Below are 14303 nucleotides of genomic sequence, written 5' to 3' on the forward strand. Positions count from 1 at the left end.
TGTTTTCAATCTGTATGTCTTAATTGTTTTATGTGATCTCGGCAGCATCGCAAATGAGGGTGAACCTCAATGCTCTTTGAGAATAAATAAATGTTTTAATCAATTTCAATAACAGTAAGAGTGATTAGCTCTAAGGCTTCTAGGAGCCACTATAAGGGCTTTTATTTAGACATCCCTATTTAGACGATTTATGGCTCAAAACACAAGGTCTGTGCAGGGGAGTGGTATTAGCCCTTGAATTAATCATGTGTGTTATGGCCGTTATTTAGACCAATTAGTGTCGGCTCCCACTACCGTCCACCTGCACGCATTGTTAAATGACCGATTGTGGCAACGCAAAGACATTTATTTTTTGCATTCAACCATCTATCGGAGCAACATTAATAATGTGATGTATGATGTCAGGAGATGCGGGGGAAGCACATCTCTCTTAAGAGCGGAGACCTTTCTGAGACATTTCTGATGAGAAACGTCTTCTAAATTGTTGAACGTGAGTGTTGTGCTGAAATTGGATGGATTTTGATTGTAATCAGTCAGTGTGTGCACATAACCACACTAATACACCGTCTACATATGAACCCTCATATGCACATCACTCCTTATACACAGAATTCAGAAATGACCCATGTTGTGCAACAAAGAGTTAAGGAAATACCTTAGCTAAGATAAACTAAAAGGCTGATCTAAATGCAAAATGTGTGATGCGTTTGTAAACTAAAGAGCCGTTTGCTCTAAACCACACTTCATTTAAAGACCAATTAGGCAGCATTCCTTTTCCGGTCAAGAGCGGATGATATCGTTATGTCATGTTGTAGTCATCAGCCCGGGAACCCTCAAACCAGAACTTCCTTTCCCTCAAACCGGAACAATAATTCCTTCCCAATAAAAGCTTGACTCACTCTCGTGTAGCCTGCGATGAGAATAGAATTTTCCCGTGGGATAACAAAGGTATACAGACACTAAATAGTCTCTGGAAAGTACACTCACATTCATATTTTAGTATACAGCTTAACTACGCCGCATCAAGGCTTTTATTGGGAAGGTATTATTCTTCCGGTTTGAGGGAAAGGAAGTTCTGGTTTGAGGGTTCCTGTTACGCTGTCAAAATGTGTTGAACCCAAAATGCAGTCACGACTCACAACCAGCGGAGTAGTGTTCAAACACTAATTTATTAATTAAATGCAGAACAAAAGCAAGGCAACAAAAACGGGCAGAGGATAAGCAATCCCAAAATGCAAACACAAAAAGGTACGAGCAAGTTACCAGAGGTATTCAAGGCAGGGTCCAGAGGAAACAGAGCTCCAGGGTAGACAACATAACAACAACGTATGCACTGACAAAGTGTGAGTGCAATGAGTCCAGTATATATATGGGGCAGGCTGATTGTCGAAGTGTTCACAGGTGGGATGACGAGGGGGTTGGAGACAGGTGAGTGAACTGACTGTGTGAGTGGAAGGGAAAGTGGCCAGGTCTGACATGGTCTGTGGAGAGACAGATCCTAACAGTTCCGGCCTGATGACTACAAAATAATGATTACAACATGACGTAACGATATCATCCGCTCCCGACCGGATTACACAGCAATGTACTGTAGTAACACAGACCAGGCTTTCTTCCGGGGTGGAAAGCCTGGTGACGTGAAGTTAAAGACCAATACACTCATGTCCACTGAATATGTGTATAGGGCATAGCAGTGGGCGTGATTTTCTGGTTCCACTGATAAATAGGCCATTCATTTTTCCCATAGAGATTTACAAATATATCAAGCCATCAAGAAAAAAGAAAAGAAAAGAAAAACACTAAACTAAGGGTATTTACATTCCATAGAATCAAAGGTTATGGTCATGATTCACCAGGATCCTGGATGGCTTGAATCTAGGTTTAAAATATTTGATATACATATTTTTGTAAATCTCTATGGGAAAAATGAATGGGCAAGTTTTCAGTGGAACCAGAAAACCGTGGCCACTGCTATGGTCTATTTAGACAACGTGGACACTGCTGCGAATTTTTTTTAAATTGCATTGGTTGGAAAATTGCAATGACAGTTGCGTCGTGCCCAGCACTGCTTTGCGAAATGTACACACCTTGCATTTTCATATTCCCTTTCTGTTTGCTATGTGAACTGAAAGTACATTACTACATTAATTGCAAAAAAGGAGGCAGAAAGGCAAAAAAATATACTAAATGCATAATCATTGATAAATAAACAATTCAAGTGTATTCGTCTGTCATTTAATGATTACATACATTGGTGACCCTGATGGGGCATTCACATTGTTACACCAGCTTAGTTTGACATCACATTTTGTTGAGCTTGCCTGGTTGTGCAGTTTAAGCAAATAATGAATACAGAAATCTCAATTTTGCAACTGGTATCTTCACACCAGCAATTTCAGGAGTCCCGGGTTGGTGTTGGCTAGACCGCACTCTCACATCGCATCGCTATTCACTAAGCTATTTCGCTATTCATCGCAAAACTTAGATCGGCTATTTCAGGCAACTTTTCTGCCTATTATGTCCAGTTTTTACAGATATTTTTTATAGACACGAATAAAATAAATATATCTTCCTATATCAACTTGAAATGGCATGTTGGATTGACAGTCATGGCTTGTTTCTTTGCCCATCCAGCATCCAGGGCACAGTGAAAGTGTGTGCGTGTGTGTGTGTGTGTGTGGCTCTTTACAAGCATTCTGTGCATTTCATATAGGAGCAGATTGTCCCAGACAGTTTTTAATTCATGGTCAAACCATCCATCCTGTGGTACCATCTTCTGACAGGTGAGAACAAACAGGCGCACACATGCCCTCTTGAGCATGAATTTAATGTTTTGACAACATCTTCTGGCCAGTGATTCTCACACAGTTTTAGCACTGTCATTTAAGTCAAATCCAGACACGCACACAGTACACCTTCTCTGCACATCATAAACACACAAAAATAAACCGTTTCTCTAAAATTCAACTTTTTATTATTATTATCGTGGTTTCATTCAAAGGCAAATGAACGGCAGAATAAAAAAGAGGCATACAAAGAGACTAAAGGGAGATTTTAAAAACACAGCAAACAGAGCACATGTATACACACACGTATACACGCACACATGTGTGCATGTGTGCACACACACACACACACACACACACACACACACACACACGAGCAAACCTGCCCACCCACCCGCATATGTACAAACGTACACATCAATCAGCTATCATCCACACACAAGCTCACAAATGGAACCAGGGAGTAACCTGCAGCTTGTAAATGAAGTCTAATGCAGGAGCAACAACATTACATGGACATCCATCCCCTGGACACTTGGCTTGTCCCCTTCATAGGGCCTCCACCCAGTTCAATGTCCTATGGTCCATGAAATCTTCCCTTCATACCCCAGAGTTGTTGATGTGGCGCTGACATGACATCCTGCCTATAGTCCATATTCATGTCCGCCCTTTAAATGTGTTCATGCAGGTATAGCTTCCTGAAAACTTGTGGATTTCTTCAAGTGCAGCTTGTGGCATGAAGCTGGAGGGCAGACATAATACAATGTCAGGTGTCAGGTGTGCACATCGTGGTTGAAAATGAAAGCTATTATAAGTGACCAGTGAAGCTTAACTGAAAGGCTTGATTTATGCTTTATTGCGCTCTGTGTAGCATATCTACAAGCTCACTGTGTCACACGCAGCACCTTGCAAGCTTGTAGATTATTTTCAGCATAATACGACGGCACAATAAAGGATAAATCCGTTCTTGGCAGAAAGTGACACCGTCATACTACATGATGAATTACATTAGGCCCTACCTTTTGAGCATGACAAGGGCATGCATGGTCCACGGTAGGTATACAAAGGCCTTGTCTGTTCTGACTGCATCAACAGTCCTCTGGGCAACTGTTTCGGGTTTGAGTGGTGGGAAGAGCTGTGGAAATCTATGAAATAGAATCAGAAAGAAACGGATGGAAGTTGTTGTTTATCAATTGTAGATAGTTAAGTGATAGTTATAGTTAGTTAAGTGTATTAACCAAGTACAATCAACTGACCACAGTCAATTAAGGACATGGATGATTAGTGTACCCTTCATGTCAGAGGCCTTATTGGGAGCTGTAAATGTTCAGTATGTTGTGGTAACAAGAACATTTTCAACTTCAACCAGATCTTATGGGGATTCGTTGGAGTGAATTTGTTAGTCTCTTTTGCATTTACATAATACCAGCTTGTTTGTTCTGGTCATTTCTGTGTGACTAACTGTCATTGCTGCTGACTCAGGCGCATCAGTTGGCCTATTTACTAATGGCCACTTTCTGGCACACAGTTTATGGAAAGCTTTTTATTTATTTATTTATTTTTACTCTGCAATGGATCATGGATGTTATTTAAAATGTAGCAATACTTAGTTACAATAGTATTAAAGTGTAGTAAAATGGAACACTACTTTGTACAATAAGCTAAATTACAATTTCCTTTTCTACTCTTGGGAAAACTCTGCTGGAGCAGTTGTATACGATAAGCATACATTCCTAGAATGCCAGTGTCACAGCAAAACAACCGCAAAAACAGTACGATCTGGGATACTCTTTCACTTCCGACCATTGGGGTTGCCATGCCTTCTCACCTGACTCTCATGCCCTGGAACATCTCTGTGTTGGTGTGGAAGGGGAGCACGGTGGTGCAGCCCACCCCGGGACAGTCTAGCAGACCCAACGTCAGGCTCTCCATGAAGGCCAAGGACGAGGCTTTGGAGGTACAGTAGTCTATGGCCCCAGGGATGGGGGACTGAGACAGGATGGAATTTATGCACACAACATGGCCGTGCTGCAGTTCCAACATCCGTGGCAGGAAGGCCTTTGTAGTCTGGACATCGGGGGGGAGAGGAAATGGACGGACGGGAGAGGAAAGGATAAGGGGTGAATACGTGGATATGAGGAAGGTTGAATGGAAAGAGACAACGAAACATATGCAATAGAGTCAGACAAAGAGAGAGGAAAAGGGGCCTGGAGTGGAGCCACAGATTAAGTTTCCGTTTCCATTTAGTTGATAATTGCATTTCTGTCTGCATACTTCATGGTCTTTTGATCCCCATTCACACTGAAAAATGCCATGACTTTCAGAGCTGCTCTGATGTGTCAGTGGCTGAGAGGCAATTTGGAAATACCCCACTTAAGCTGCCACAAAGGTAGCCATGATTGTCAGATCCTATAGCACCTATATACTTCTATGTTATTACACTACATCCAATGCTTGTACAGGATGAGGGTAATGAGGTAATCTGCTGTCAGGAATTTCCCTACATCTCTGTGTGTCTATGTGCATCTCTATGTTGTCTGTGTGCATCTCTGAATCCGTGTTGGGAGCACTCACCCAGAACTGTCCCATGGTGTTCACATGTTGAGACTTCAGAAGAGCGTCATCATCGCTGTCCATCAGACTTTTGCCATGGACCACTGCTGCGTTGTTCACTAATATTGTAACATCCCCCACCTGAGAAGAACAACACCGCGGTCAGAGAGATACATCACTCCACATGTCGTCCACTATCTCTTCTCTTTCACCAGATAATGACGCTACGGTGCACCAGATTTGACAGCAATATCCTACTGCATCTATGGAAACATTTCAATTGCACTGTAATCTATATGCCAGATGGGAGAGAGGCAGCTCTGAGCTCAATGCCTAGAGGGAAAAAGGGAGGAAAATACACTGTAGCGTGAAGCACTCACAACTCAAAGTGACATCTCTCTGTGCACAAACATCTTTACTTGACTGACTTCAAGCTAACGTACCTTTTCCCGAACCACCATTGCTTGCCTGTATACTTCTTCTCGATTGGCCACATCACACATGAAGTAATGGCACTCTGTTCCAGAGAGTGATATCTCCTCGGCTGTCTCTTTGAGGCACCTTTCCGTGCGGCCCCACAGGATCACCTATCCATAAAGAAAAGCATTGTCAAAGTTTAATGCTGACGGAAAGCATGCAGTGCAATTTTACACCAATTCCATGTGAGCTGCTGGGCTACACAAGAAACGATGCACGCACGTACACGCACGCACGCACGCACGCACGCACGCACGCACGCACGCACGCACACACACACACACACACACACACACACACACACACACACACACACACACACACACACACACACACACACACACACACACACACACACACACACACACACACACACACACACACACACACACACACACACACACACACACACACACACACACACACACACACACACACACACACACACACACACACACACACACACACACACACACACACACACACACACACACACACACACACACACACACACACACACACACACACGCAACTTTGTTTTAGTTGTTTCAGCAGCCTGCCATTGCATATGTTTTGGGTCATTTATCTGTCATTGGGACCGGGTCTAAGAGCGGGGGAGATCTTTGGGTAGAAATGCCCTTTTCATTCGGAGAACAGAGAGGCCATTTTCAGTCCTACAAATAGTTTTCGGGGGAAGATTAAAGGAGGGTGGGGGAAGAGGGGTTTCTGTGTGAATGAACTGTCTCTTCATCTGCCCCAGAGACTAAATGAAGGCCGGTCATTTGAGCAGAGAACATGGGGTTGGACGGAGGTGGGGGGGCTACTGATTGGGCAATTAGATCTGTCAGTCTTTGGGGTCAGGGAAAGGTAATGAAATCAGGGGGTGAGCCCTCCTCATCTCTCAAACACACATTCTCAAAGAGATTACACGGCCGGTTGGGCAGATGAGCCCCGTCATTTCTGGTCAGGGAGTCTGAAAACAGTGCGTGTGTGAAGTGCTGAGGGGGCCAGTGTGGGGTTTGGCTGGTCGCCCGTGACCAAGGTTAATATTTGAGCAGAAAGTCCTCTGGAAAGTGATCCTCCGTGTGTGTGTGTGTGTGTGTGTGTGTGTGTGTGCATATGCGCGCGTGCGTGCTTGTGTGTGTGTGGGTGTGCGCGCGCGAGTGTGTATTTGTGAGCACATGGTGCAGCCTTTACCTCACACTTATTGTATTAAATTAATGTTCATTTGTGCACATGAACTGTACATCCAGTTGCTGATTGTGATATTTTTGCGTTTGCAATGAGTTATTGCACTCATTGGGAAACGGATGAATGTATTTGAAGTAAACTCACAAAAAATATTCATCAGGATTTTTGGACCTAGAGCTTGTTCTCAAATAAATTAAACCAAAACACATCTATGCTTTTGGGACCTATATTTTTTAATTCGTTTTTATTCATTTTTATTTGTTTACTTGCGTTTCACTCTAATGTTTTTGCGGCTATGACACTTAAATTTCCCTCCGGGATCAATAAAGGTTTATCTTAACTTTGATCATGTCTTGTGCTTTGAACTAGTATACAAACCGTTTTGTATATCCAAAATGCCCATGGCTGTATTCTTATTAAAATATCATGCATTAAGGGGCATGTTAAGTATGCTAATTTCCTTAGCGCGAGCTCGGATTAATGTTCTATAAGGTCCCAAACATGGTACTTTATCCTATTTTGATTATCATGTAGGCTGTTTCTACAACGGGAGGCCTGTGGAGGCTAGCAATAATACCAGGTACAAATAATATTTGTTTATATTTTTTAATCAAATCTCGTGATTCTCGTGGATGGCCCAGATGGTAATAATAGCTTTCCTCGAGATATCTCGATTATTTTTCCCTCTACACCAAATCTCTTTTGGGGCGGTGGTGGCTCAGGGGTAGAGTGCCTGGATGGTAACCGTAAGGTTGCCAGTTCGAACCCGGGCTCCCCCAGAGTTACTGTCGAAGTGTCCTTGAGCAAGACACTGAACCCCTAATTGCTCCCGATGTGCTAGTTGGTGCCTTGCATGGTTTCCGCTGCCATCGGTGTATGAATGTGTGTGTGAATGGGTGAATGTAATGCACAATCTCTGTAAAGCGCCTTGGATAAAGGCGCTATATAAATGCACCATTGGCATTTACCATTTATCTTCGCCGACATATTAGCCGATCGACCAATTCACAACGCACAATGCATGTATACTTTCCCGGATGTTCGCCTATTTCCAAATTCCCAGATTAGGGACACTAGGGTTCAAGTGGTTAAAAGCTTTTAGTTATCGAATGAGAAGGTTAGCAAAATTCCTTAAGTCATATAAACATAACTTTGAGGTCTTAGGGTTCATTAATGGATGGGGAAAATCATCACGTTCCTTATGGGACACATTCTTCACATCCTTATCAGAGCCAGTACTATAAATGTTTGCCCAACACCCTCCCTCCTGTCCTCATTTCATTGTGCTTTTTGTTTGCTTCATTTGCAAACCAGCCCATTTGAGTAATCAGTGAAGACGGACAGTTCTTGACAAATAACCCAAAGCCTTTAATAGGATACACGCCTGCAAACAAAGCTGACACTTCTCATTAAATAGTGGCACTCAAACTGTGCTCTACTCTTCTGTTACTTGTTATTTAATTTGCTAGGTTTATCACCCATCACAATTCACAACACGCTGCACACACACACACACACACACACACACACACACACACACACACACACACACACACACACACACACACACACACTTATCAGAACAAACAATGTTCGGAACAAATTGCTATCAGGACAGAAACCATTAAAAAACACAGCTTCTAATGGCCTTGATTCACAGTGGCATTTAATTGAATAATGTTAATTGTGTGTGTTTCATTTGGCTGTTTCTGTCTGCCAGCACTAAGTCTATTGACCTTGCATATAAGGCCCCTGATTATCACTGATAAACCAGTGATTGCTTTAACTGATTGCACACCTAATGAGGTTTTAAAGCAGTGGTTCTCAAAGTGGGATCCGGGGACCCCCAGGGGTCCTTGAGGGGATGAAAATACATTATAGCTAATTTCCCACCCTATCGGTATGCAACTTGGGCGGCGCTTAGTGGACAAAGCGACCATCGAGTGCGTGGGCAGGTGGCACACATTCGCTTGGCTTCCACTTTGCTCGGGTGTCTCAAGGGGCTCAAAACCACTTCTGTCAACACGCCTGCCTTGTTTCTATTGTAAACTGTCATTAGTATCAAACTGCTATCAGACGCTATTTTTATTATTGATAGAGAATATATTATTGAAAATAAATTAAGGGAAATGAATAAATATCTACTTGTGAGGGAATGAGGTGACATTGCCCGCTAACAGGAAATCCTGCCCATATAGTTTCTCCCTCCCTAACATCAAATGTTCAGGTGTGTGAATCTATTTATCTATCTAAATTATTAAAATTAACAATAATTACAATTACAAGGCCTTTAGAAAACTATCCAGTGCAAAATCAGAGTCAATACGAAATCAATGCTAAACAGTCACATAAGACATACAAGACAATAGAACGATCTACAACAGCAGCTGATGCGTGGAGGGTTATTTCTGCATGTGCAATAGTCACAGCACACATCTCCCAGGATTTAAAGTAAGCTGGGTGGGTATGAGCCCTCCATTTCACACCCATTGTGGACCAGCAGAGAGTGTGTGTGTGTGTGGGGGGGGGGGGGGGCTCACACAGAGGGGGCAGGAGGAGTTCAGGAGGCAGTCGCCTGCCGCTGTCTAATTACTGCGGAGACAGCAGGGTCAGTTGCAGGGCAATACCCAGCTGGGAGCAGTGTGCTTCCCGCCTACAGCCCAACAACACACTCACCCACTCTCTCTCTCTCTCTCACACACGTGCAAGTCGTGCATGCACTGCCTGTCGTCAGTGGCCTGGTTAGCTTCTCTTCATCCTTCTAGTTTCCAGGGTTTTTTTTATGTGGAGAATAAAAACATTATGATCACAATGATTTTCACCACAAAGCTGTTCTAGAGTTCTCGTTAAGTAAATACGCTTGGAGTGGAAAGGAGCTTTGGGGATCAGCCTTTTGTGTGAATATGCCATTTAAAGTTGTCAACCGTTCACTGGACGGTCCCTGAAAGCCGTCTCCCTGTGCTCTGAACTTGGATGCTGCCTCTTTGTAAACGCTCGCTTGCTGTGCTTTATTGTCTCAGTGCTCCGTTGTGTAACGGTTCCCTTAACAGCACACCAGAAGCACCCCCCGCCCCCACACACACACACATACACACGCACGCACACACACGCATGCACACACGCACACCCTGCTCTCCATCTCACTGTACTGGGATTCTTTCTTCAATGATGCAGTTAGTCCTCCCCATACCGTGAAAAACACCAATGCCAGAGAGAGAGAGAGAGAGAGAGAGAGAGAGAGAGAGAGAGAGAGAGAGAGAGAGGAAATTCCGGCTGCCAGTCACAAAGAACGAGGGCTCAAACTGGGGTTGAACTCTCATTCTTAGAGGTTAGTGCTTCCCATAAAGAATGTCCTATTTCTTTTCCCTTTAGGAAGGGAGTAATTGTCAGGCACACTACCACAGGTGTTGTTTTCAAAGCCTTCACACCTTGATAATACCCAACAATGGGGCTACTGAAAAGCCTGGTGACATCCTTTGTTGCGCAGCTGCAAAGTATAGCTTTTAAAACCCACAGGTTTTCTCTCGCTTGTTCCCCCCCCTGAGGAGCTGGTATTGAAAGGTCGCAGAAGGCAGTTAGTGTTTCACAGTTTTTTTTACGTTTTTTTTGGCACCGGATTCACCTGCTAAGATTTATCCTTAAAAAGAGCATTGCAGACACAGTGCCGTGTCCAACACACAAAGAAAATGACAACCTGTAGCAGTCAATTTTGCAGCTCTTTTTTTTTTTTTTTTTTTTTGCCATTATGTTCTCTATAACATACAGCTGATTGTACTTTGATGCACCTTGTGGTGCAACCTGGACACATCGTCAGTGATGTAAGCGGGGGTCATGTAGTGTTTCAGGCCTTACATCAGACACCCTCACCCGGGTGAACCAGCCGGGTCCGGACTTGCGTCCAAATAGCGAACTACGCCATGCTGCATGCATCTCCCCTCTTTATCCAGTGCAATGCTGCTTAGGCTCTGTGGCAGGCCCAGCCACCTGCGCAAGAACTGGCCAATATTCCTTTTAAAGCCCTCCATGAGGGTGAGTGGGTTTTCATGGATCAGTAGCAGCCAGAGGAGACAAGGCAGATTTTTCAGGCTTGAAGCTCATTCTAGCCCATGTAATTAGCTGTACGCATCCGGGCACTGATGTTGCTAGCATGAGCATTCGATGAATCCTCTAACCGGGGGTTGCAGGTTGCCAGATCTGGACATTGGACCTCTACACTCCACTTCTGCAGACTTCACAAGCATATTCAATTCATGGCCAGTGCCAACGTGACACAGAGATGTTTGTAGCTGGTAACGATAGAAGTTTTGGATCTTCTCTGGGACGTGGTACTTGCTCAGGGCCAGTTCCACTAGCTTGTGTGGTATCGATCCGTAATCGTTGGAATTGGCCCATGTAACCTAATAGGATAGCAGTGACAGATCATGCACATACTATGTTGCCTGGTGGCATGGTAGAAAATGCCTAGCCTGAAATGTTGACAAGAACAACTGTTTGTTTGACCAGTAGGACCTATCAATGTAGTCACTGAAGCATTTCAAGCCCAAGTGCCTGTTCCCTGTTGGGGAGGGGAGGGGGAGTCTGGTCTATTTATAAGTTCTCAGAGTGCATGGTTTAGCTGGGTGGGGTAGTCCTCTAGTCTAGAGCATGCCAAGCTCCTTTGTTGGCAGAATTGTGTTTGACAATATTACTGGCTACAAAAAAATGAAATAAAATAAAAAACATTTATTATTCATGTTTATGATGTCATTTGTAAACCTCTGATCCTCTTGTTTACTCACATGAACCCTAATATCCTTATTCTGGGGTGAACATAAGAAATTGTTTTGAGTTTGTAGATATTTACAGCAAATACAGGGGAGTATCTAGAGGTCAGGTTGACAGGTTGTCTCGGTTTTGACTCTTCCCTGCAGGCCTTTAGTCTTGAATCATTAATGTATAATCTCTGAATTAATCTGAATTAGTTCATGATGTAAATCATTTACATAATGTGATAACTTGTTAGTTACTTTGGTTAACTCTACCCTGCTCACAATCATTATTAAGTTCAATTGTGGCTACTGTGCAGCCAGTGTAACTTTAACTTTGTTGTCAAATGGATCTGTAGGCCTATACCTGTAATAGATTGCATTCAGAATGAGAAACACTTTATTTGCCACACCGTAACCGTTTAATCTAACCCACTACTTCCAACTCTGCAGAAGACAGTTTGTAAGATGTGCACAATCTGCACATGCTTTGCCCAAAATGGTTATGAGCAATTGAAACTGGAAAAACAGGAAAAAGTTTGATGACGTGTTGTGCACATGTGCTGACATGTAGCATAACCTTAACTACATAGGCTACTCGCAGACACACACACACACACACACACACACACACACAGCGCGCGTGTGCCTAATATTTCGTGGAAGCACACTTCTGCTCACATCATTCAAATGTTTCATCACTCAGAAGCATGTCAGGATATGTCAGTCGAATCCTTAACTAGATTGTATCAGTGAGGCTCTCCAGACTTGCCCTGCAGATGACCCCAACTGTCGTACAATACTTGAACCAATTAACCGAATAGAATTCAGTGTCAACCATCTTATTAGACCAATTACTTAACATCCCTGTTTGAATATGATTAAACCCCCAGTTTGCATACATTGAAGGTTTTGAGAAGAGCTCAGTAAACATCGACCCATCATAAGCTGTTACACTACCACGTCAAAACTGTATACAATCACTTCTATTCACTCTTATTTAGTCTATTGCTGTTGCTGTGAAATCTAAGTGCATCGAACGTGCAACAAGTTGTAGCCCACGTTTAGTATAGTAGTAGGATTACATTTCAATTAAATAAAACATGCAATGATGCAGTCTGCAGTACGTGGGTTGTTGGGAGAGTATACCATTACCTTTTTGGCCCCCTGCTTTGCAAACTCTTTGGCCAGGTAACGACCGATGCCCCGTCCCCCGCCGGTGATCAACACCACGTCCTTGCTCAGGTCTTTCCGTCTGCTTGGTAGCAGCGAGCAAACACTTGCTTTTAGAATGTAATAGATCATTTGAACAGGGAAAAGAAACATGCAGCCCACGCTCCTCAAATCCATCTTGGATGGTCCTTGGTCTGCGATAATATTGTTTACGCAAAGTTTGTGAGTAGCCTACTCTCGGATACAGAGATGCAAATGTTAAGAGTTTTATCCGTATACGAACGATATCATTTGCAGTCACTATGCGTTTCACCAATAATCCACAAGCGAAACATTAAGAAAGCCCTGTCACTTCGTGGAGCGCTGACATGTTAAGCAACAAGACTCCTCAAAAAAAAGGGGGAAAAAGAGAGAGAGAGAGAGAGTGAGTGATTGCCTTGTCGTTGGTTGGTAATAACCTACAGCCTAAACATGAAACAGGTCGAGGCGACGCGTCTTTCTCCGTATCGAGCGCACTACTGAAACTCTGGGCTCGGTGTTGTGTTCCTATACTGAACGTTACCGCCTCTACTCTGTCTAGTGAAGTCTACTTTCCTTTATGGCTTTTCTCGTTCTGGTGGCGAAAGGACCTGGACGTTCGGTCGGACCTGAGGGGAGTTTTGTATGAGCATTAATCCTGATTGACATGTTAAGTGGGGGTGATGTCTGCTCCTAGTGGCTGCGCCTTCACCTCCCCACGGTGCCTATAAGTTGAAAGTCTTGTCATCTCATCTCTAGAAGGTTAGCTCTGCTCAGTGAGAATCGGTGCGATTGCAACTTTGTGTTTAAACCAAGCCATGTGGGCCACACAAACTATTCCTTATCTTTAAACCTTTACCTTACCCAGGCTACATTCTGCAATGATAATCTGTTCTGAAATAATTTTACCTGGATGAAACGCGAAACGTTCTCTTTCATAATCAGTATTATTGGTGATTAATCACCCTGCCCAGTGCCCATGCACAGCACTCACCCAGACCCACGCGCGCGCACATAAATTGCCTATCCTGGCTACAGTAGCCTACAGACTGCTTTTTAGGCTCGCACCACCATCCTGTTCTTAAGACCACTTTGGCATTGACATCTACACAAATGGTGTAATGGGTGCAAAGGTGCAGGATCGTATAACATGGATCATAGATAACAAAACGGGTTTTATGTGAATGCTAAACCTATACTTTTTTTAACCCCGGCCGTTGGTTGGGAAGGCAACAAATAATTTGTGTTTGATTGATTGATTGATTGATTGAAATGTTTGGTAGGCCTACAGTTCAACGAAATTACAGGTTAATACAAAAACTGCTACGAGGATAAAACCATAAAAAAGCACTAAGACTTG

At 43.4% G+C, this 14303-nt stretch overlaps 1 protein-coding gene across 1 annotated transcript; it reads right to left on the minus strand.

Annotated features, from left to right (window-relative positions):
• Positions 1–1377: 1377 nt before the first annotated feature.
• dhrs3b (dehydrogenase/reductase (SDR family) member 3b) lies at positions 1378–13555 on the minus strand. The gene is made up of 6 exons (XM_083771279.1): positions 12908–13555; positions 5783–5926; positions 5361–5480; positions 4615–4853; positions 3806–3931; positions 1378–3528 (listed from the first exon to the last, which is right to left on the minus strand). Exons 1-6 carry the CDS (start codon positions 13100–13102, stop codon positions 3444–3446), a joined length of 909 nt encoding a protein of 302 aa, XP_083627405.1. The 5' UTR covers positions 13103–13555; the 3' UTR covers positions 1378–3443.
• Positions 13556–14303: the final 748 nt, after the last annotated feature.

The sequence above is a fragment of the Protomyctophum parallelum genome (genome assembly GCF_964188405.1).
Source record: "Protomyctophum parallelum genome assembly, chromosome: 8".
Lineage (NCBI taxonomy): Eukaryota > Metazoa > Chordata > Actinopteri > Myctophiformes > Myctophidae > Protomyctophum > Protomyctophum parallelum.